At 40.5% G+C, this 24,639-nt stretch overlaps 1 protein-coding gene across 3 annotated transcripts; it reads right to left on the bottom strand.

Moving 5' to 3' along the window:
- Nucleotides 1–1,549: 1,549 nt before the first annotated feature.
- On the bottom strand, nt 1,550–19,822 carry LOC120304072 (centrosomal protein of 85 kDa-like). 3 transcript variants are annotated; one of them, XR_005555603.1, is made up of 14 exons: nt 19,705–19,822; nt 18,146–18,265; nt 15,222–15,904; nt 13,357–13,490; nt 12,600–12,717; nt 11,740–11,925; nt 11,094–11,246; nt 10,767–10,921; nt 8,425–8,542; nt 7,164–7,214; nt 6,961–7,068; nt 5,369–5,594; nt 4,511–4,732; nt 1,550–3,095 (listed from the first exon to the last, which is right to left on the bottom strand). XR_005555603.1 is itself a non-coding variant. In XM_039334198.1 (13 exons), exons 2-13 carry the CDS (start codon nt 18,234–18,236, stop codon nt 4,569–4,571), a joined length of 2,187 nt encoding a protein of 728 aa, XP_039190132.1. In that variant the 5' UTR covers nt 18,237–18,265; nt 19,705–19,822; the 3' UTR covers nt 1,550–4,568. The 3 variants fall into 3 exon arrangements, 2 of the variants coding, with proteins under 2 accessions (XP_039190132.1, XP_039190133.1); XM_039334198.1 differs by having other exon boundaries at nt 1,550–4,732; XM_039334199.1 differs by lacking the exons at nt 18,146–18,265; nt 19,705–19,822 and adding an exon at nt 16,213–16,448 and having other exon boundaries at nt 1,550–4,732.
- Nucleotides 19,823–24,639: the final 4,817 nt, after the last annotated feature.

Genomic DNA, 24,639 nt, shown 5'->3' with positions numbered 1-24,639 from the left:
GCCCGCCGCCCGACTCTTCCGGAGCTGCAGCCGCGGGCCTCCTCGCCGCTCTCCCGGAGCCCCCCGCCCAGAGTGCCGCTGGGCTGGCGGCCGAGGAAGGGCGCGGAAGGTCTCCGACTCATCAACTGGCAGCGCTTCTCGATGCCTTTGTGGGCAAATTCAGCCGTCGTGGATACAGAATCATTGTTCCGCTAATCCCTAAGTCTATATTGCAAATACTTTGCTTTTTTCTTTTTCTTTTTACAAATTCTTTATGCTTGTTTGTGTCCCTGCTCACCAATCCCCGACCTTCCTATTTTCAGCTCCTTTTATTAGCAAAGATGGAATAATGGCAGCTGTAAAAAAAAAAAAATAGCCACGGTGGGCTCTGTTTTTACTTGTTTCTTAGGTAACTAGGCTACTGCTATACGTTCACCGTTAGAATAGAGCAGGAAGGGATCTTGGAGGTCTTCTAGTCCAGCCCCCTGCTCAAACAGGAGGACCTGTACCATCTCAGACAAGGGACTGTCTAGCCGCGTGCGGTGTTTCTCAATCTCGACAATTTTAAGGCATGTGGACTTTAACTCCCAGAATTCCACAGCCAGCATTGCTGGCTGTGGAATTCTGGGAGTTGAAGTCCACATGCCTTAAAATTGTCAAGGTTGAGTAACACTGCTAGAGCCAGGGGTAGGCAACCTTGGCTCTTTTATGACTCGTAGACTTCAATTCCCAGAATTCCTGAACCAGCCATGCTGAGGGGAAAGGGAGGTTTCCAAGCTGAGCCATGCTGGCTCAGGAATTCTGGGAGTTGAAGTCCACGAGTCATAAAAGAGCCAAGGTTGCCTACCCCTGGGACTCTAGCCTCTTCTTAAAAACCTCCAGTGATGGAGCACCCACAATTTCTGGAGGCAGGTTGTTCCACTGGTTAATCGTCCTCACTGTCAGAAAGTTTCTCAATTCCAGGTTGCTTCTTTCTTTGATCAGTTTCCAACCATTGTTTCTTCTCCTGTCCTCTGGTGCGCTTTGGAGAATAACGTGACCCCCTCTTCTTTGTGGCAGCCCCTCAGATACTGGAACACTGCTATCATGTCTCCCCTATTTCTTCTTTTCTTTAGACTAGCACTAGCCAAAACCAATTCCTGCAGCTGTTCTTCGTATGTTTTAGTCTCCAGACCTTGGATCATCTTAGTTGCTCTTCTCTGAATTTTTTCCTGACTCTCAACATCTTTTTTGTGGTATGGTGACCAAAATTGGCTGCAGTATTCAAGGTGTGGTCTTACTAGGGTTTTATAAAGCAGTACTAATATACCTTGCGTGATCTTGATTCTATGCCCCTGTTTATACAACCCAGGATTATATTAGCTTTTTTGGCTGCTGCTGCACACTGCTGGCTCATAGTCAAGTGATGTCCCTCTCACAGGTGCTGTTTTTAAGCCACGTCTCACCTAATCTGTACTTGTACCTTTGATTTTTTCTGCCTAAATATTTTGAATCTGAATTTATTTGCAACAATTTTATTGTTATACTGTTTGCATCAATAAGAAATATGTACAATTTCAATAAAAATACATTTTTTTAATTTCTCATTTAAGAGTCAGTCATTAGGTCCAACGTTCCATGTAATTTGATTAAAAGCAACTCTGCCAAAGCAAAGAACTTTTTTTCCTTTTTCTTATTTTTAAAATAAGTTTAATTTCTTTTGAAAGAAATATGTTAAAAACAATGAACACAGCTGCAATTTTTCCATAAAGGAAATATTCCTAGTTTGAGGTTGGTAAAAACGTAATGTAAAAATTGTGTAGTAAACTACAATTTCACAGTGCAATCCTTGTATTAAGGGTATACTTTATAAAAAAAAAGTTCTACTCTTTTGTAATAAAAATAACCGGCATATAAGCAATTTTTCCTTATCTGCAAGCACAACAAAATGTTATATCCCTAAAATATTCCCTATACAGAAACTTCAAGTTAAAATTTCTGCCAAATCCTGACAATAAAGCAGCTTCTCCTGTCACAGTTTCTGTTCATAGCTTTACAAATTTTCCTTCCTTTTTTTATTAAACTTTTACTAAACAATAGTAAAAGTTGTCAAACTATAGAATCCTAGCTATTACAATTGTATTGCATCTGGAGTTTATCAGCATTTGGGAAATAGCTGTCTGCAAACCAACAAATGTCAATTACTGTATGGACTATGACAAGGGTGTGCATTATCACCCTATTTAATATATTCTAAAGCTTTAAAAAAATGTCAATAAAGTAGACAAATTAGTGGCAAAATAAACTTACCATGTCCAGATAATTTACTAACAAATAGCAACTATTGTTTACAAATGTACTCAGTTAGGTTAACTGAATAAAAGTAATTCAAAAATATAGTTATTCAGCAAAAATTAAATCCATGAACCAATTGTAAGAAAGTAAGTACAGAAAGTGGAGCAGTACAAATACTTGGGCTCTGTTTTAATGACAGATGGAACTGAAGCATGGACATAAAGGGTAGGATTGAAGAGGCAAAAGTAACTTTTGGAAAAATAATATATTTATTCCTAGCTTTCAGATTAGTACTTTATATGCTGTTATGTTTTACATGTTTTTTTAAAAAAGAAACATGTAAAATAATACTTACAAAAGGACAGATTGCTTAGGTCCACACAGACTATTACGATATATTATGACATTCTAAACTCTTGGGAAGTACTCCATGTTTATGAAGGTCAGCACCAGCTAAGGAACTGGCAGCTGTGATTTTAGTTTTTTGTTTATATAATTATGTTACTTATATATTGCTTGACCCTCAGTAATTATTGGCGATTAAATAACAATCAGAATAGAAGGGTCTGAAATAAGGATTTAGAAAGATACTTAAAATATCATGGGTTGAATCTATACAAAATAAGAAAGTCCTCCAGAGAATGGGCAAAGATAGGGAAAAAGTGAATTTCATTCAAAAAAGAACTTGGAATATCTAGGACCCTAGGGCAGGGGTGTCAAACTCACAGCGTCACGTGACGTGTTGCAACATATCGCGACTTTTTTCCATTGCCAGCAATGGGGTGGGTGCAGTTTCGGCATGACGCATCCGGTCTATGGGCTGGTAGTTTGACACCCCTACCCTAGGGTAATGATAAATAGCCACCTTAATTATATGAAGAAAGATTCAAGGGGTTGTCAAAAATATATTGTTTCAAAGAATAAATAGCATTGATTACAGCCAGCCTTTAGAGAATACACCACTAAATGAAGTAATTTATCATAAGCAATCTGTTTCTAAATTACCCAAATATTCATAAACTTAAATAAGTACCACAAGCTGGGATGGTAATCAAAAGAATGTGATCAAAAGAATGAAGAGTGCTTGATTTAAACTTCTCTCATCTGAATAATTTCCACTGGTAAATATTTGATGTGTTTCAGGAACATACTCAGCTTTCTTTTCAAGGTCAATTTTAAATTTTAAAAACAAGCATAGACCATGTACATGCCTTCACCGTAGATTATGCTACCTACAATTGACAAAAGTTAATCGACATCAGTAGCCACTGCCAGCCATGCTTGTCCTAACATAAGTCTTTTTATAAAGTGCTGGCATAGCATTAAAGACTCTTTTCCATATAGAAGAAGAATGAGCATTAATCTGCTCAGTCATAACCATTTAAATTACTACCTTCCTGTTTCACAGAAGGATTAGTTTTAAAATCAACCTGTAATTCTATTACTGTGTACAAATCTAACTGCCCACTTTGCAGCAATATGAAAATACAGTTTCTCTCTTTCCAAAGGTTTATTTCTAGGAGAATTAAGGCATTTCAGCATTTGAATTCATACATTCTAGAATGTCAAGTTAATGTCTGCATAGAGAACAGTGATATGAAAATATAGTTTAAAAAGTGCATCTGCATTGAAAACATATGAACCCATAATGGCACACTGACATTGAAAGTGTCCATGCCATTAGCAGTGGTCATATCCTGAAACCTGGGGAACCAGCACAGGCTTTGGAGATCTAAATCATTTAAGGAGAAATGCAATAATGCCTTCTACAATTTCATCCTATTTCTAGTTTCAGGAAGGAATGGGGAAAAAAGTGACTGAGTACTGTACAAGATTACCTTAGAAATTTCAAAAATCTGTTACCGAGACAGATTTTTCCTCACTGTTCAGAATTCCTTTATCACAGCCAATTCAGTTTTTCTACATACGGTCTGCCATTTTATATTCAATCCAAACTCAATCAAAGCTTTTGCAACCTTGCAGCAATTACATTACAAAGAAAAAAAGAGTCTCCATGATTGTAGTGTTTGAAAAAATGTTTCTGCCACAAATTACAGAAATGAATGCTGGCAGACACTTTCCTGACTGCAGCTGCTAGCAGGAACCCGATCCAGAATTGCAGGATACAAAAACATTTTCGCCACACCCTTACTGGCTTGTTTTCCTCAGAGAGCTTTCCTGCCACGAGAAAATCTGACTTCCAGTTGTGAAAAGCATCTTCACCTGAACAGGTTATAAAGACCTGCTGAAAACTCACCCTGCAGCAGCTTTCTCTGATCTACAAACTTAGTCCTCATCTTCCACTTATTTGGCCTTCACTGTGTGATGCAGTTATCACCCACATCTTGAGCGTATCTGTCTGAGATAGCAGTCCGCAAATCTTCAATCTCTTTGTGCAACTGTTTTACATCCTCCAGCTTCTTTGCTAGCGTGTCTGGTTTCAACAAATCTGTTTCTTGTTGAACAGAACAATGTACAGCTGTGAAATCAGAGAAATGTTCTCAGATTAATTACAGTAATTTTCCAATGAAAAATCAGCATTGGGATTTGGCATCTAATCCCTATAACAGCTATGAAGTTGGTTCCCCCCCCCTTTTTTTAAAAATGCAGTTTTTAAAACTGTTATTAATGATCATGGGGACCACCTCCAAGTAGTTCGGAGTTAGGTGGATAGTGCAGAATACCACAAATGTAACTATTACATCACAATCTTGCAACACTACACAAGGGAAAAATCTACAGAGAAGCAATCATGCTTAAAGTGGAGGAAAGAGTTAAAAGATTTTATCAGTTAGATTTTACCTAACTTCCGTAAGGTGCTATTAAAGAACATCAATTGGCAATGTAGGACATATGGGTGTCTATATGGAGGGCAAGAACAGCAAGTGAGAAAATGTATATGATGACATAATCATGCAAGTGCCGTGACTTAAGAGATTTGAGTCAGATTATCAGGACCCAAGTAAATCATGGGAGAAACTGCACAAGGGTGTCACTGGGTAGGTGGTGTCATGGTTTGCTGTGGACACCATGCTGAGAAAGCTACAAGGGTATTACAATCCCAAAGTATTACAAACATAACCTCTCACTATGGACATAAGCTCCTATGACTTACTGTGAATGCCTAACAGCAACGACAAATTGGGATCTTTCCCTTGAGCCCGCTGAGTAACCACACTGTAGACGGAGTGCAAGTCCTGTAGGCAGCTGGCTAGTTCACTATGCAGCTCTTGGGTCAGGCTGGCTGTTTCAGTTGACAGCAGCTGGCCCAGATCCATCTGCCGGAGATGCTCCTGGAAAGTCAGGTTTTTTTCCATCAGTTCTTGGTTCTGGGCAGACAGCTGAAATTAGATGTAAAAAATTCAGGGTTTTCAAAAATGATTCCTAGTTCTTCACTAGTTGTGATTCCACAGCCTGTTTGGGAACTTGGACATCAGAAAGTACATCTGTATCTTTTCCCTTTAGTTCTGAGATCGCTCTTTAGCATAGTATAGGCTAACCATCACACTTCTGGGAGAATGAAAAGTTACATTTGCAGGAATGGGATATTTGGTTTTTACAAGGCAGGAAAAACACAGAGAAAATAGTGGTCTTACAAAGAAAAGTGGAAATTATTGTAAGTATTCTGACAGGAGACATTCCTTGCTGCACAGAACAGAACTTGCAATTTGGAGACAGTTTAATTTGTCCTCTTTTCCCCACCCCAAGAAGCAAATGCAATCTATTTTTGATGAACAGAAGAGTAAATGAGGTCAAAGATACAAAAAATAAAATAAAATTCTTATAATAGGAAAGTTAATCTAGCATACTTTTAATAATGCTCCTTAGATACATTTGAGGGAAGAGGGAATTGGTAGATTGTCCTAGCTTACAAAATGTAGGAGAATGAAGGAGTTACAGCTGCTTTGCATATATTCTATGGATCTTTGTGATTGATTTATGTTTCACTTATTCAGATGGTTTTGGCACCAGACAGATGTTTGCAGTCCAACCCTTTGGCTCCCCCAAACTATATAGAGCAGCAGGAAAAAGCAAAATGTGGATTGTGCTGCTTCATCCACTATCCAACGTCTGCTGGATTCAGCTGGAGAACCACATCTCCAGGAGATCAAAGAATCTCCACCCAGCTTTCTTTTACTATGTTGTTTCTATTATCAAAGAAGAAAATCTAGCAGCAAGATGGCACTAGATGTAAATCACATCTCATGACGATAACAAAATTGTGGAAACAAGCCTTAGCACTGATAGTTTATGTGCTGGTCAAAAGACTTTGAATCATGTGACTAAATGCACTCTCCAAGTCTTTATGTAATCCTTCTAAACTGTGTTCCTTTTTACTCTGAAGTGACAGAAACGATTTTAACACACAGAGAGAAATAACATTCTTGTTACCTTAATTCTGTTTTAATTAAATTTAAATCAAATGGAGTTTTTCCTCTTTGCTTTACTTTCTTTTCATAGTATGGTCCCTAATATCCTACTCAAAGGCAAAGCGCAGGCATTAATTTGAGAAAAGATTATGCACTTCTAACTAATTAGGAGGGAAAGTTCAAATTGGGCTACAGATTTGAACTGAGGGAAAAATCAGATAGATAAGGACACACTATGCAAAAAGAAAAACTACAGTGGTAAACTAGTGTGAAGAATCAGACAATCTGATTATTGCAATTGTTAAACTGCCAACATTTTTTTTTTAAAAAAAGCTACCTCTTTCACAGCTCTGTGTAACTGCTGCAATGCATTTTCCTGCTTCAAGGTGTCTGCTCTCAGAGCCTGTGCTGTGCCATCTTCCTGGGCAATCTGTTCCTCCAGATCCTGGAACACAAAATGAGGACAAATTGAGATTATGTTACTGGTTCCGTTTTGTTTCAATTAGAAGTTCACCTTTAGTGCTTCAATAAGAAGCTCACCTTTATTTGTGAAGATAAATGATCCAGTTTCTTCTTCTGATTTTCCACAATCTAAAAAGAATTAAAATGATCAAATGTTCCCATGCATCTTCCAGCAGATGTTCCTACTGTTGAAGGAATGTGCTCACCAGCATTTGTACATTTGTGCATGATCTAGCCTAAAGAACTTGAAAAGTTTTACTCATGAGGACCATCCCACATATGCTAAGTAGCGTAACTGATGGGTTCTTTCAGAGAAGATACTTTACTGCAAATCTGACCTATCCCATAAAATGCAGCCTTAGTTTAAAATCATATTTGCAGGAAAAACTAAACTGCCAAACGTTTGTATTCATCTAGAAAACAGATATAAACAATATTTATCGAAAGAGAAAGAACAAAACCCACATCAAATCTACATAATGCCTAGCTTTATATTATTCTCCTAAAAATGTTCACCTCTCCAATAAATGTACATCATATGTGAATGCATATATATGTATCTGTATAAACATCCAGCAGAAGCTACACTAAAAAGGCAATGGAATAATAATTGAATTATTATTAAGATTAAGATTAAAATCAGGTTTTCTATAAAATTAATCCTTTGTGTTTAAATAGCAACAAAAAGACATATAGATATGCAGCAAGGAAAAGCAGTGGTGCGCTGAGGAAGGGAAGGGAAATTGGGTGAAGATGAGATAAAGAGAAGACCACCAGGAAACAGAGAAAAATCCTATTTATGGTTTTTTAAAAGGGTTAAAATAAACTAGACCAGCGGTTCTCAACCTGTGGGTCGGGACCCCATTTGGGGTCGAACGACCATTTCATGGGGGTCGCCAAACAACACAGTCCGCCATTTTTTCCCCCTTTTCCTTAGCTGTGCTACTCCCTTTTATTCTATTCGCTTTTGAAAGCCAATAGAATAGACTCTCTTGAATAGAGTCTAATTCTATTGGCTTTCAAAAGCCAATAGGAATTGTCCAAGCTGTCTCTGCCCTGCTGAGCCCGCCAAAAGTCCCATTCTGCAAATGGTGCTGCATACTGGTTAATCTTCAAAGACAATGTGGAACCCAGGTATGCTTATTTTAAGTGAACGTGAGTATACATTTTGATCCTTTATGATATAAAACTTTGAATGGACCAAATACATCCCAGCCTGATCAATGAGTGTAATACAGAATATCGCTATAAAGAAGTGATCATAAAGAAGAAATGTTGGTCTTCTACTCAATCAGAGTAGATGCCCACCTAAGAGCTGCAATCTCATCTTTGGAGTTACCTTCCTGAGAAGATCACGCTCTTTGCGAAGAGCATCTTTCTCTTCTTTCTCTCTCTCTATCTCTCGGGCATAATCTTCTGGTACTGAGGGCTTCATCTGCTGCATTTTGTCTTGTAAGCTGAGAAACAGGAAGTTTTCATTAAAGGAAATGAACTTTATAAGCTCGTCCTTTGAACGGGAGTTTCATAATTATGTCTCTAAAACAAATCAAAAACACTGCTCCATTCCAAAAACATACGCCAATACAAAGACACCCCAACGATTAAAGAGACTTTTCGGTCCTGATTCTCTGTATGTTGAAGTTTCATATCTGTGAGAAATCGTCCAAAAGCTAACATTGCCTTAAAGCTATGCCCATCCATTCTCACAATCAAGCCTAAGCAACAAGGCAGGCCCTCTTACCAGTGTTACCGAATTCCCACTCTATTCAAGGAAAAGCATGGTGGAAGCAGGCAATAAAGATGCCATCAAAGCTTGATCCAGTTTGGTTGCTCCCCCCACCCCAAGCCAAATGCCCTGAGGCTGATTTTTGTAAGATGCCTGAGAAAGAAATGAGTCCTAAAAGGTGTAATAAATGCAGTATCTTCCAAGGAGGGGCACCCAGTTGAGGGAAAAGCATGTGCTGGAAGGAGAGATAAACACAAACCCCTCCCAAAAGAATTATCCTTCCCCAGAGAAAGAACTCATATATAATACAGGTAGTTCTTGACTTATGATCATAATGGAGTCTAAAATTTCTGTTGTTAAGTGAAACATTTGTTAAATGAATGTTGCCCCATTTTACAACTCTTCTTGCCAGTTTTTCAATGAATCACTACAGCTGGTAAGTTAATAATAAGGTTGTTAAGTGAATCTGGTTTCCCCATTAACTTTTCCTATCAGGTGATTATATAAGGACACTGCAACTGTCACAAATATCAGTCAGTTGCCAAGTGTCTGAATTTTGATCATGTGACCACGGTGGTACTACAATGGTCATAAGTGGTTGTAAGTGTGAAAAACTGCCATAGGTCACTTTTTTCAGTGCCATTGTAACTTTGAACTGTCACTAAATGAACAGTTGTAAGTCAAGGACTACCTGTAATATCTTCTGGGACTGCTACTCCCAGGATCTTTTCTGAGTCCAAAGCCCCCACACTTTTGACTGTATAGTCATTTTCTGCCTTCTTCTTCTGGGGAGAGGAATCCATGCAAAGTAGGACAAATTATGAAATAAAGTGTCATGCCAAAACAATGCCCGTTTTGTACATAGGCCATGATGACACACACCTTATAAAAAAGATGGGAATTGTGCCATGCCATTCCCTTCGTCATTTTGATAAATCTGATGGGTTCTGTGAATGCCTCTGTCCAAGGACTATTCACAATAGATTCATAAGGCATATATTGCTTGTCACAATTGGCATTTAAGGCTCTTTTCTCCTCTCAGTACAATTCCCACCACAAGAATTGGGATTGAAAGGAGCCATTTGGCCCTCTTAGTGCAGGAATCCCCATTAACAGATGAGGTGTCTAGGCTCTGCTTGCATAGATCCAATGAAATGGAGACAGCTTATCTCTCTGGATAAGCAGTTCCACAGTTTAACAGCAACTACCATTAACAAACTTTTCTAAAATTCCAATGAATCTGCTTTCCCGTAACTTAAAAACCATCATTCCATATCCTACACTCTGGAATGAGAGAAAACAGCTCTTGATCTGCTTCCAAGCGAAGGAGTTTAAAGAATGCTACCACATCTTCTCTCATCGTTTTTCCCTTAAGGCTAAACATACTTCAGTCACTCTTCTTCATAGGATATTCTCCTGTCAGGAACCTCACTCTTCTTATTCCCACCTCTTTCCCTGTTACTTAGTCTCTCCTATATGGACCTGCTGTGCTTATTTGTAGGAAAGCTTTATTGACAAGCAGCACAATGTACTTCTAGATCAGTGGTTCTCAACCTGTGGGTCGGGACCCCATTTGGGGTCGAACGACCATTTCACGGGGGTCGCCAAACAACACAGTCCGCCATTTTTTCCCCCTTTTCCTTAGCTGTGCTACTCCCTTTTATTCTATTGGCTTTTGAACGCCAATAGAATAGACTCTCTTGAATAGAGTCTCATTCTATTGGCTTTCAAAAGCCAATAGGAATTGTCCAGGCTGTCTCTGCCCTGCTGAGCCCGCCAAAAGTCCCATTCTGCAAACGGCGCTGCACCAGTTGAGTAGTCCTCAACTTACGACCGGTTGAGTAGTCCTCGACTTACGACCGGTTGGGGGTCGCGGCATTAAAAAGGTTGAGAACCACTGTTCTAGATTATCCTGGAAGCCAACGCTCGTTTCCCCCCCACTTTCCTGGTGTTACCTGTGCACTGTGGAAAGCAGTTCCATTTCTTTGTGTTTTTGCACTTCTAGCTGTAACTCCTTCTCTCGACAGTCAATGCGGACATCTCTTAGTTCCCTTTCAAGAGTAGTCACTGTTTCTTTCAAAGTGCTAACTGTCTGCTGAGATTCTTTTAACTAAAATATTGGGGGAGAGGGGGAGAGAATACACATATATCAAACTTAAAAGGAACTCCTTCTAGCAATTGGTCTATTCACAAAGCTAACACGTTTATTCTGTTCAAGCTTGCAGGTCTACGCTATCCAGCTACTCTTCAAAGCCAGCTGCATGCAGAAGGTGCCCACTTACCTGTTGACTTTGTTTTCGATGATCCTCCAATACTGGGAAGTCAGCAATATAGCGTTCCAGAGTCTCAATTCTCTGCTGCTTCTCATGCTTTTGGTCCAATTCTTTTTGGCATTTCTTTTTCAGATACTCAATGTGCTTGTCTCTGGACTTGACCTGCAGGATAGAATATCAGAGGTAGGTTGCAGCCCTTTCTATTATTAATTTCAGATGCAAAAAGGCATTGCCCATAACTCAAAACTATTAAAGTACCTAACAGACCATTATGTAGAACAAAAGGAAGTGAACCCCTACGTTAAAAAAACATACTTTGCAGAAACATAGTCATGGAACTCACTCTACATTTTACATTACATAAAGAGCAGAGATTTAGCTTTCTGCTAAAAACCTGAAGCATTGTAATACTCCAGTCTAACCTTAGTGCAATCATATTGGGAAAATGTTAATGCTTTACCTTTTGCTCCTTTCTTTTATTAGCTCCTAAAAAATATTTCCCATAGCAGTTCTCTGTTATACAATAGGATGTGAAATGAATCAAAGCTTGAAGTGTGAATATTAGAAGAATCAAATATTACAACAAAAAATTGCATTCCCATGTAAATAAGCAGATAGTGGGAGACCTGTTGGGGCTTCATCCCCAAAAGCCTACCCTTTCTTCTTGTTTCTTCAATTCTATTGTATGCTTCTGTATGGTCTCTTTGTGATCCCCCTGGATCTGTTTAATACCAGCTTCTGAGGCAGCCAGTTTCCTTTCCAATTCAATCTTTTCCTTATTGAGTGATTCTGTTTTTTCAGTAAACTGAGCCCGTAAAAATGTATTCTCCCTCTGTAACTCCTGCAAAAGATATTAAATGAAACAGTAACAGCCAAAACATCTTCTAAAATCCATACTCATAATCACTGAGGAACTGTTCAAACAACTTTGAATGTGAATTCAATAAATACTGGGGACAAGAAGAGAAACACATCCATAGTTGATGGACAAACAAAATATCGGATTTTCCTGTATGCTCACCAGAAAATCAAGCAGGCTCCAATGCTTAGGGAATGAAGCACCTGTACACTGTTTTAGAAAAAAAGAGCACTCTATATCCCTGTCAGCAGATAACTTTATTTTACAAATTTTTAGCCAATATTGCAGGAATTAAAGAGCGGCATGGCGGCCTAGAGGTGAAGATGCTCGCCTCATACTTGGGAGGCTAAGAGTTCAATCCTAGGCAGTGGCAGATGTTTCTGTATCAAGGCACAAAGAGAAAATATCCACTGCAAACTCCGCATAAGTGTCAGGAAGGGCATCTGGCCAGTAAACCCTCAGCTCCATTCAGTCACCCTGACTCCACCCCAATAAAAGGGATTTTAAAAGAAAAAATAATCGCAGAAATTAAAGATTCCTAAGGGAGCAGCTATAGATCATGTCTCTTCTTCACTCATGCCTCCTCCAACCCCACATTTAATTTAAAATTCTTTTCCCAATAGCCTATTTCAAGCACCACCAGTTATAAGGGTTACCTGCATTCTGAACAGATACATATCTCCGTAAGGAGCAGGATGGCCATAGAGGGCACTGTGGACTTGCATTTCACTTTCTTGTAGTTTCTGCTCCAGCTGGGAAATGTGCTGTCTCTGCCTATGAGAATAAACCCGTGGAGTATGTTAATACTGACAAAATTGAAAGTCTAAAAAGGGAACATATGAGAGCTTTCAGTAAAATAGTTAAATAGCATTTATTTTTTCATATTTGTAGCTGAGAGCTGGAAATCAATACATGGATTCACAGAGTGATGTGTGGGGGAAAAGCTAACTGAGAAAGAGTTATCCACCTCCGTAATTCCTCTCGTAAGCCAATAAAAGCTAATTAAATGCACTCAAGAGAAATCACAACTTGCCCTAGAAGCAAAAGCTTTCTTATCCTAGTTAAAAGACAAGCTACATCTTAGTGTAACCAGAAGAAGCCATGCATGTCCTTTTTAATTAATAGAGAGAAGGAAGAAAACCTCTCTTAAAAATCCGTGTTCTTCCCCACTATGTCTTTGGCACAGCAAACACCAAAACTGTTTGGTGTTTGGGCAAAAATAGTCTTGAACCATTTAATTTCTTCCATGGAAACAAACAGCATAAGTTTAGCCACTCATAAGTAAGTTAAGACTATTCAGTGAAGTTTATTGTGCCTAGGATTACAATGTTTCCTTTTCTATCAATATGAAAAACATTGTTACTTTTTAGTGAAAAAAAAATCTAGAAAGTAAACTAACGTTTAATTTCCTACCTGTCAATGAGAATTTCTTTCTCCAGGAGCAAATTTTCATTTGTGTTGGCAATGCCAATCCACTGAGCTGGATCAAGTGTGTGCAGTGAAGTACTGTTCACCAAAGGATAGTAACAAGTAGCTTTATTCTGCAGCTGGAATTATGACGTTCAGAGACAAGACATGGGATTCAATTCTCAAAGAGAAAGTCAGTGTTAGATTTTGGGGGGGGGAGGGGAAAGGAAGGTTGTGTTTATATATCTATACCTATCTATACCTATACCTTTACCTCTATCTATCTATCTATCTATCTATCTATCTATCTATCTATCTATCTATCTATCTATCTATCTATCTATCTATCTATCTATCTATCTATCTAAACCAAATAAGAAAGAAAAACGAACACCAGGATATAATAAACCAGACTGTTTAATATAAACAAGCCTGTAGTTAAAAAGAGTCACTAAGCTTTCGTCAGGCCAAACTACCGACGTCATCAGAGTTGGAGTAAAAGGAGATCAGGAAGGCAGCTCATATAACCTCCTGCCTCTGCGCCCGGCTCCTTGAGCGCGTCATTGGCCTGTTGATTGTATTAATCCGTACCGCGCAGAGTTGTTCCGCATCAGGCAAACTGTCCTTGGCTCCGCTAGTTGTTTTATGATCCTCAAGTGCTCTTTTAGAGCATGTGCAAGCACTTGGAGGGCGGCTGTCAACCGGTCCCTGCGCCCAGTCTCCCTCCCTCCCAGGGCCATTATATGAGCTGCCTTCCTGATCTCCTTTTACTCCAACTCTGATGACGTCGGTAGTTTGGCCTGACAAAAGCTTAGTGACTCTTTTTAACCACAGCCTTGTTTATATTAAACAGTCTGGTTTATTATATCCTGGTGTTCGTTTTTCTTTCTTATTTGGTTAACAATAATGCCCAGGATTCACATTTTTAGCATTTCACTATAAAGCACCAAACAATTACCTTGCATATCTAGAAAACAATGCATTTCTATGGCAGGGCTCCTTAAAACAAGTTAGTAAGTCACAACAGCAGCAACATTTAACTCAATAAAGCAATCCTGAACTCATTTGAACTACATCTAATTCTCAATAGTTTGGTTCTGGCTTATTAATGTTGCATTTGGGTTGACATAAATAATATCATTAATATGGCTCTGGATTGATCACTGGATTTTACAGGTGAATGTTCCTCTGAGCTGAATCTATACATGAAATTGGCTAAAATAATTACTGTACAACACTGTAAAAGAAATCTATATCCAATTTGCAGTGATGCTCTCTTGATACTATTTTGTTTGTCAACATTTGAAGTGATTTTTTTTTCAACCAAAGGACAAGGAAAAAAACTTTCCAGCAATGTCATAATAGTTTTGGGAGTTATTTATCACAATTTTAATTTCTAGTCCATTCCCAATTTTTCTTTAAATTGTTATACTTATCAATTTTGAGACTGCATTTTTTTAATTTGGTAGTATATACTTGTATTTTTCTTTTGTTGATTCGTGTTTAATATTATATTGCCCATACTTATTACCTGCAGCCTCTCCTTGAAAATGTGCCATGCCACCACTTTTCAAAAGCCTACGAAGCTAACTCTACAGCATAGTAGTACTGTAACAGCCATTAAGTCCTCGTTTTCTTTCCTAAAGGTTTGATTCTGCAATAAAAGCACTTAGGGGATTATTTCTCCAGAGCATAATACTAAAATATTAGGCTTTTCAATTAAGATACTTCTAAGGATTTTCCTCCATTAGCATTTGCTCCCTTTGAATTATATGCAACAGCATTAGCTCTGGTCTACATACTCATGAGCCCTGGCAGAAAAGTTACAAGAAGAAAAGCTACACATGCAGACAGAGGTTAAAATAACTTACATGCATCTGTTCAAGTTGCAGTCGAGCATAATCCAGATGTTTCCAGGCACTCTGTGCACAATTCTCAAGTGGATGTAGTGTACAAGCTTCCTGCTTTGAGGTCTGAGACTGAGCAGCCAAAGGGCTGGAATACATACTAGGAGCATTAAGTCCCAAGGATACTTGCTTTCCACAGACTCTGTTGGAATCTGTTGAAGATTTAGTATTCTGCAGTATTTTATTGGATTCTTTTTCTAGGCCAGCAACAGTGCTGTTTGAAGTGCCTGGAGTGTACATCTGGAGCTGGGACCAAGGACCAAGAGAATGCCTATCTAGAAAAGCAGAATGGGTGACTTCAGCATCTAGGCTGATAGGTTTCTGAATACATTCCACACCTGACTGACCAGAACTACGAAACAAGGACTGATTGCAACCATTTTCTGCTGAAGTCTGATTCAGACAAAGAGAATTCCAGTTGATCACCTGGGATTGCCTCAGAGTATCAGAGTCATAGCTGGACATTAGTCCTCCAGTGTCACCCAGTGAATTTGGCAGGGAGGAAGCCAAAGTGGTCTGAGGAGTGCTTGATTCACTTGCTAGACAAGGTGATCTGTCCAATGTGGAGGGCATGACATGAGCTGTAGGAATGGCCACCTGGGTTTTGATGGGTTGAAATGAAGAACCATAGTTGAGATTGCTAGATGCTAGAAAAGAAAAGAAACAATCCGGGAATTAAAAACAAAACTTTATAGATCAGCTGATAATTCATTTACCCTGGCTTTTGTATACATCGAGTATGTAGAAAATTGCTCAGAATAGATAATTACTGCTCATAGTAATTATAATAATGATAGTTAGCTTTCTTAATGTAGAGAGTGTTATGACTAATAATAAAATCTAGATGAAAGGCAATCAGATTAAGCCTTTAAAATTAAATGAGACTTGGTAATCATGTAGCATTCTAGTTACTCATAAAACACAAATTAAAGCTTTAGAAAATGTCAAAACTTACTTAGGAATCAGGAACTGAGATCTTAATTATATTCCCATCCACTGAATTGAAATCCTCATTTGTTTCAAATATATAAAGGAACAGGCTGCTATGCCAAGGAAGCAGTTAACTAGTTACTGTTATGAAAATGCAGTAAATGGTTCTATGTTGGCATCAGGCTCTTCTGAAAACAAGTGTATGTTTTTGTCAATCATTATATGGGATAAGGAGGAACTGACTGCTGAAAATACTGACATGGAAATACCAGAGCTAACTAAATAGACGTATGAACCTATTCTTAGTAACTCTCAGATTTCAATACAGGAAAAACAACAGCAGCTATGCTAAACTGCAAGGAGCGTGGTGTTCTCACAGTATTTCCCTCTCACGAGGTTCACCATATGAATGTCAAATGTATATATAACACCAAATAAGATTATTAAGAATGCAAGTTGATTGTGAAGTTAACTTCAGATAAACTGCTAAAATCCATTTTAAAAATGTGAGAAAAATGGATTGATCAAAAATTTGTCCAAGAAGGCAATGCAGAAAAGTAGCTTAGTGCTCTTTACATTTTAGTTAGAGAAAGCCACTTTGATCTAGTAGTTAAGATACTGGACTAAGAACATGGAAATCTGACTTTTATTCCTGCCACACAAGCCAAGTGGGTGATCTTGGATTAGTCATTCCCCTTCAGCCCCGGGAAGAAGGCAATGGCAAACCATTTCTGGGGAAAAAAATTGTCAAGAAAACTGCATGAACTTGTCTGTGTCAATTCCAGGAGTCAATTCTAATTTGAAAGGAAAAACAAGCAAAATGGGGGGGGGGGCAAAACGCTAAATAATGCTTCCTAGGAAGAATATCCCTGGCACTAAGTAGTACTTGCTCCTTAATGTCTAATAGGTGTCTAATAGTATTTGGAGAAAGGTATCCAAATATTTAAAAAACCAAAAACTGTCAAGTTAGCACATGCAGAAGGAGACAATGCTTTAGAGACTTAGTTGTACACATGAAATTAAACTGCCTTTCAGATCTCCATGCCTTAATAATATATGGAGGAGACAGAATTGTGAGGATGAATCTCCGAATGTGATCCACCTAACTCAGACATGTCAAACACACGGCCCGGGGGCCGGATGCGGAGTGGTTTCATGTGGCCTGCAAAGCCATCCTGGAAACAGTGAGGGAATGGCCCCCGCTGCCTTGGCCCTGGCCCAGGCCGGCTGGGAGCCAAGGTACAATTTTATGGTAGCCATCTACGGTAAAACGCATTCAGTCTTAGCTCCACATGGCCATCCCGAAACAGCTCCTGCCACGTTGGCCCCACCACCTGGGTGCATGCTGGGGAGGTGTCACCCTTTGTGAGGAATGAAGAAATGCACCATCACCTGGAAGTGGCCAGCAAATGGCCCTCGCCTACTTCACATATCCGGCTTGATGGGCTCCGGGGAAGAGTTTTGGCAGGCTCTTCCAGTGGACCATGCCTTGGCGCTTGCCCTGGTCCCACCCCCCTTCTGCCAGAGACCCTCAGATCTGTCCCACTCCTGCCCAGGCCCCCACAGGCACCCTTGACGCGAACAATGTAGAGCTGGCCACGCCCATCCAGTAGGCCACACCCACTTCATCCACACCCACCCAGTAAGATGCACCACCCTGGCTACACCTACCCAGCCCCCCCCCCCCCCGAGGGCAACCCCAATGCTGATGCGGCCCTCAATGAAATTGAGTTTGACACCCTGGACCTAACTGATCAGACTAATTTGTAGTAACCTGTACAAACTGTTGGGGCTGTTTTTCAATTTATAGGTCCTCACTGAGTGCATCATTTATCTCAGGATTTTTACAATTCCATCCAATAAGGGAAGTATTTATCTCAGGATTTTTACAATTCCATCCAATAAGGGGAGTAAAATAAAAGGATTCTAAGAATTCAGGGATTAAAGTGAAATTTTACCATCGTTATTGCTTGATGAGGGAACTCCAATAAATGTTCCTCCAGAGGCAGCCATTCTTGATTTGTGATAAAAGGTTCTCTCTAGAACCATAGATTGATCTGGAATTTTCAGATTGGTACCTAGGGAGTTGAATGTAAGAGTAACAATATAACACTTGGATAAATATAAAAAGCTAACGAAGCTTAGTTCTACAGTGTTATATTAATTATCACATGCTGTGATACCTAGCCACTGAATAATTCACGTTTCACAATACATGCTTGTTATTTGGAGTATCTTCTATGGCCCCAGAAAAAGTTGTGGGGTTGGTGGGGTGGGAAAACCAGAGCAATAAGATGATTGTGGGGAGAATAACTATAAGGATTTGGTTTGTGAAAGAAAAATAATACACATACGTATTGCCATTTTTTAGCTCTTTGTATATGTTTAATTTTGTGCTCCAGCCAGAGTTTACTGGAATTGGATGGCCTATACATTTAAATACGATAAAATAAATACAGGTAGACCTCAACTTACAACTATTCATTTAGTGACCATTCAAAGTAACAATGGCCCTGAACAAAATGGCTTATGACCATTTTTCACACTTACAACTGTTGCAGCATCCCCACAGTGACATGATCAAAATTCAGACGCTTGGCAACTGGCATGTACTTATGACAGTTGCGGTGTCCCGGGCTCATGTGATCACCTTTTGTGACCTTCTGAGGAGCAAAAATCAATGGGGAAGCCAGATTCACTTAACAACCCGGTAACTAACTTAACATCAGCAGTTATTCAGTTAACAACTGTAGCAAGAAAGATCATAAAATGGGGCAAAACTCACTTAACAACTGTCTCCTTTAACCATAGAAATGTTGGGCTTAATTGTGGTCATAAGTATAAATCAGGGGTTTTCAAACTTGGCCTTTTAATGACGGGTGGACTTCAACTCCCAGAATCCCTCAGCCAGGCACGCTGGCTGAGGAATTCTGGGATTTGAAGTCCACACGTCATATAAAAAGGCCAAGTTTGAAGACCCCTGGACTTCAACTCCCAGAATTCCTCAACTAGGTACGCTGACTGAGGAATTCTGGGAGTTGAAGTCCACACGTCATAAAAGAGCCAAGTTTGAAGACCCCTGGTATAAATCATTCGTTCCTGTCATTGTTATACCAGGAGTAGCTCTCCAACAAGCTTGATGGCCCAAAGTTGGGGGCAGACTACGCGTGTGTGTGTGTGTGTGTGTGTGTGGTGTCTGTGTGTGTTGTGTGCTTTCCCAAGGCAACCTGTTGCGTTGGGGAGAAGAGGACCCCCTTCTAGCACCAGCTCTGCGCATGCTCCAAACTAAGCAGCTTTCCCCAACCTGGAGCCCTTTTGACCCATCAGACATCAACTCCCGTCACCTCCCGCCTGAAAGTCCAAGCTAGGAAAGATGGGCATTGTAGTTCGCGCCGCCCCCCCCCCCAAGAAAAAAAATATGGATGTCAATTCCAGAAGCACTGAGGGGAGGAAAATGAGAAACTCTTCAGGGCTGCAATTTTTAAACCAGAAGGAGAAGATAATTTTTGATTATTACCTCCGAGGGACCCTCGCGCCTCCACTCAAGAGAACTTTAAAAGGAGACTAACCACCACCACCACCAGCGAAATACAGCACGGCTTTAAGCCTGCTCGGACCCGTAGCCACCGCGCGTGCGCGGCACCCGTTGCCAGCAGGAGGTTACGACATCCCTGGCGCGCGAGGGCCATTAACAGCTCGCGGCGTCCGGCCCGCTATCTCTTTATTGGCCTTCAGCTTCAGATTAGAACTGGCTGTGATCGTCCAATGGAAACTCTCTTCAGTCATTAGCCCCGCCCCCCCGCCCCAATTCAAATTGAGAGCGGAAGAAAATTGTTCCCTGCCGCTGGCCGTAGGAAGACTGTAAGCCCTGTAAGAACCGGCCGAAGTTGTTTAGGTCAGGGCTCCCCAACCTTAGCAACTTTAAGACCTGTGGACTTCAACTCCCAGAATTCTCCAGCCAGCATGGCTGGTTGGGGAATTCTGGAAGTTGAAGTCCACAGGTCTTAAAGTTGCCAAGGTTGAGGACCCCTGGTTTAGGTGGTGATGCTGCTCTCTTAGGGCAGGGTGGGATGGTACGTATGACGGAGAGCCTGTTGCTTGATGAATGTCGCTCTCGTCTGTCAGCGTCATCAATTTTTTGCTGGACAAAAGGCAGAACAGCTAAATCTTTTTTTTTTTTAATTATAGGAGGTTCAAATGCACAAGTTAAAAAAGGGCAGTGGGGTGACAAAGACACGCATAAGAGGGTTTTTGGGGTGGAAGGAGGTCTACAGATGAGTGATTCCATTAATCTGAATTATTAGGCTTTTATTCTGCCTGTCTATAGAATAAAATAGAAAAAAAACTTTATTTTACCTTTAAATGTACATTAATCATCATGCATTAAAATGAAATTTCGTTGCATTCAGCTGTCAAAAAATATGCATATACACATACACACATGTGACACAGAAACATCACAGTCTAGTCTGAATGTATAAATATACATGGGGGGGGGGGAGATCTTGTGAATTTACAAAATGGATGGCATAAGGATCAAAGCTGTTACAGAATCTAGTAGACCTGCTAGAAATACTTTGAAACCTCCTCCCAGAGGGGAGCAACAGAAACAGACTGAGAAGTGGTTGTGTGGAGTGTCTAACAATGTTTCGAGCTCTAAGCACATAGTGCTTATAAGCAGTATCCTGAATAATGGGAAGTGAGCTTCCTATAATCTCAGCTGTCCTTACCATTCTCTGTATGGACTCTCTATCTGAGGCAGTATTGCTACCAAACCAAACATTGTTGCAGTTTGTTAAAACACTCTAAATCAGTGGTTCTCAACCTGTGGGTCAGGACCCCATTTGGGGTCGAACGACCATTTCACGGGGGTCGCCAAACAAGGCTGTCTGCCATTTTTCCCCCTTTTCTTTGGCCACGCCTCTGGCACCTGGTGATGTATAAGTGGTTGGGGGTCACCACAACATGGGGAACTGTATTATGGGGTCGCGGCATTAGAAAGGTTGAGAACCACTGCTCTAAATCATGCCTCTGTAAAAAGTGGCCATGACAGAAGGAGAAAGATGTGCTCTCCTCAACTGACACAAGAAATGCAAATGCTGGTTTGATAATGTATGAAGAGACTAAGTTAGATTGTTAGTTATCTGCACCTTCAGGTACTTAATACTATTGACCCCCTTCAAAGTGGAGTATGTGTAAGGACCCACCCCACTTTGCATCTTAACAAGACAGAACTCTTGGAATAATTCTTCCAACAGGAATCCTTTATTAAGAGAAAATGGTTGCAGGCATGCTAGACAGGACTTGGGGTCCAAGCTCTCCCATTCTAGGTTTTAAGGGGTTCCCCAGTAGTCCCACCCAATCAACCCCCCTTCCAGTGATAGTTTCAAGTATCACAATTCCACTCCCTTTCTTCTTTCTTCCGTCTGGATGGAGACTTCAGATAACTACATGAAAGGCAACTTCCCTCCTTTGGTATGTTAACACTTCAAGGTTACAATAAACACACATTCAGCATTCAGCTCTTTGAAGTGTAAAGAAGGAAGTGAGGGCCATAAAGCCCCTTTGTTCTCCCCTTCTCTCCCTCTTATGGCAGAATCCAGAGAAGGCAGAATTGGGAGTTTCTATATTTGATAATTTAAAGATGAAATATAATTGGATTCTGACATCCGGCCCCTCTTAACAATAAGAGAGATCCACCTGAAAGAAAACACAAGTATAAAATTTAGTCAGGCTTGTTAGGATACTCTGTGTGAAACTTCTTCAATAGCTTCGGGGCTCTGACATGACGTTTATGGACCCACTCATTTTGTGAGGCAGGGAGGTGTTTCCAGGCAACTAGGTACTGAGTTGTTCCATGATATCTCCTAGAGTCAAGGATCTCTTTTATTTCGAAGTGTTGTTCCCCCTCCACCATGATTGGAGGTGGTGGGGGGGGGGATTTTTGGCCGTAGAGGTGACTGATGCTCTCTTTTCAGCAAGCTGCAATGAAAAACTGGGTGTATTTGCCTGAGGTTTTTGGGTAATTCTAATTCTACTGTTACTGGATTTATGATCCTTTTAATTGGAAAAGGTCCTATATATTTTGGTCCAAGTTTTTTACAGGGCTGTAGGGACTTTAGGTATTTTGTAGATAAGTACACCATCTCTCCTATAATGAATGGTGTAGGATCAACCCTTTTTTTATCGGCTTGTGTTTTGTAAGCCTGCCTAGCTTCATCTAGTGCTTTTCTGACTATTGGCCAGGTGTTTTGTAATTTTTCCATCCATTCTTTCAGCGAGGGGATCGTTGGTTCATTTGGGGTTAATTCTGGCATGGGGTTGAAACTTTGACCGGTGGCTATTGGAAAAGGAGTGTAACCTTTGCTGGAGTGGACTGCATTATTGTAGGCAACTTCTGCAAAGGGGAGTAAGTCCGCCCACTCGGTCTGCTGGAAACTAAGAAAACATCTTCAATATTGCTTAAGTACTGAGTTCATTTTTTCAGCCCCCCCATTTCCTTGAGGGTGGTGGCTAGATGTCAGTCCCTGAGTGGTTCCTAAGAGGGATAAAAATTCCTTCCAAAATGCAGACGTAAATTGCACCCCCCTGTTAGAGATGATGCATTGGGGTGCCCCATGCAATCTGTAAATGTGTTGGATGAAAAGTTTTGCTAAGGCTTTTGCAGTGGGAATCTTTTGGCAAGGGATAAAGTGCACCTGTTTGGAAAACAAGTCCGTGACCGTCCAGACCACAGTATTCCCATTGCTTTCTGGCAATTCCACTATAAAATCCATGGCTATTTCTCTCCAGGTGGCTGAGGGACTTGCCACTGTTTGCAATAGTCCTGGCACTTTCCCTTGCAACCTCTTTGCCGTGGCACATTTTGGACAACTGGCTATATAACTTTCAATGTCCTTTTTCATGGATGGCCACCAAAATTGCCGTTTAATTAAATGTAAAGTTTTTACAAATCCAAAATGCCCTGCTGATTTTGTGTCATTGCAAAGGTGCATGAAAATTACTCTTTGAGTTGTTGGTATATATAACTTTTCCCCTATCCAAGGCAACCCGTCTCTCATTGTGCACACATTTTTATTTTTCTGGAACCAATCATCTGTTTCCAAACTTTTTCTGAATTCAATTACAGTTTGGCTGTCCAGTTGTGGTTTTAATTTGCTTGCGTTCTTTGTGGTTGTTTATGTTTTTTTTCGTGCGCTGTTATATTGGGGCATGCGAAATAGAGCATCTGCCAGGAAGTTCTTTCTTCCTGGTAAATGTTTGAGCTTAAATTGGAATTGGTGAAAATGCTGGGACCAGCGGGCTTGTTTGGGATTGAGTTTCCTGGAAGTTTTCAGGGCCTCCAAATTTTTGTGATCAGTCCACACCTGGAAGGGGATTTTGTTGCCTTCCAGGAACTGTCGCCATGTGAGTAATGCCCAACGTATCCCATAAGCCTCCTTCTCCCATACGGGCCAGCGCTGTTCTGTTTCCGTGAGTTTCTTGGATGTATATGCACAGCGTTGCAATACTGCATCATCATTTTCTTGTAATAGCACAGCCCCCACTGCCACATCACTTGCATCTGCCTGTATTATGAAGGGCTTGTCCATGTCTGGGTGCCTTAGTACTGGTTCGGCAGAAAAAAGTCTCTTTAGTCTCTCAAACGCTGATTGGCACTCCATTGTCCATGTTAGTGGCTGGCTAGGTTTTACTGAGGATGTTCCCTTCGTTTTTAGTAAGTTAGTGAGGGGCAAGGCTATCTGTGCAAAGGAGGGGATGAATTGGCGGTAAAAATTTGCAAAGCCCAGGAAACTTTGTAGTTGCTTTCTTGTGCGGGGTGGTGCCAATTCTAATACTGCTCTGACCTTCTCTGGGTCCATTTCAATGCCCTGTGGGGATATGCGATAGCCTAGGTAGTCTATCCTTTCCTGGTGGAATTCGCATTTTGAGAGTTTGGCATATAGGTGGGCGGCTCGCAGCTTCTTTAAAACCGCTCTGACAAGTTTGACGTGTTCTTCTTTTGTTTCGGTAAAGATAAGAATGTCGTCCAAGTAAACAAGGACCCCCTTAAACAGGTGCTCCCTTAAGAACGTCATTGATCATTGATTAATTGCATAAAGACTGCAGGGCCCCCTTGTAATCCAAATGGCAAGACTTTGAATTGATAGCACCCCATGGGGCAGTTAAATGCAGTCTTCCATTCGTCCCCTTCCTTGATTCTCACGCGATAGTAAGCTTCCCTTAAGTCTAGTTTAGAAAAAATTTTCCCTTTCGATAGGTGTGACAGCATGTCTTTCATGAGGGGCAGCGGGTATAGGTTGCTTTCACTGATTGTGTTCAGGGCCCTATAATCCACGCATAAACGTAAAGAGCCATCCTTCTTCTCTCTAAAAAGGACCGGGGCAGCCACTTTAGGCTTAGCTGGTTCAATGAAACCTCTCTCCAGGTTTTTTTTATAAATCTTTCCATT

The sequence above is a fragment of the Crotalus tigris genome, unplaced genomic scaffold (assembly GCF_016545835.1).
Source record: "Crotalus tigris isolate CLP2741 ecotype Arizona unplaced genomic scaffold, ASM1654583v1 scf7180000017628.32516253702:7417878, whole genome shotgun sequence".
NCBI lineage: Eukaryota > Metazoa > Chordata > Lepidosauria > Squamata > Viperidae > Crotalus > Crotalus tigris.
This window is presented reverse-complemented; position numbering and strand designations above follow the sequence as displayed.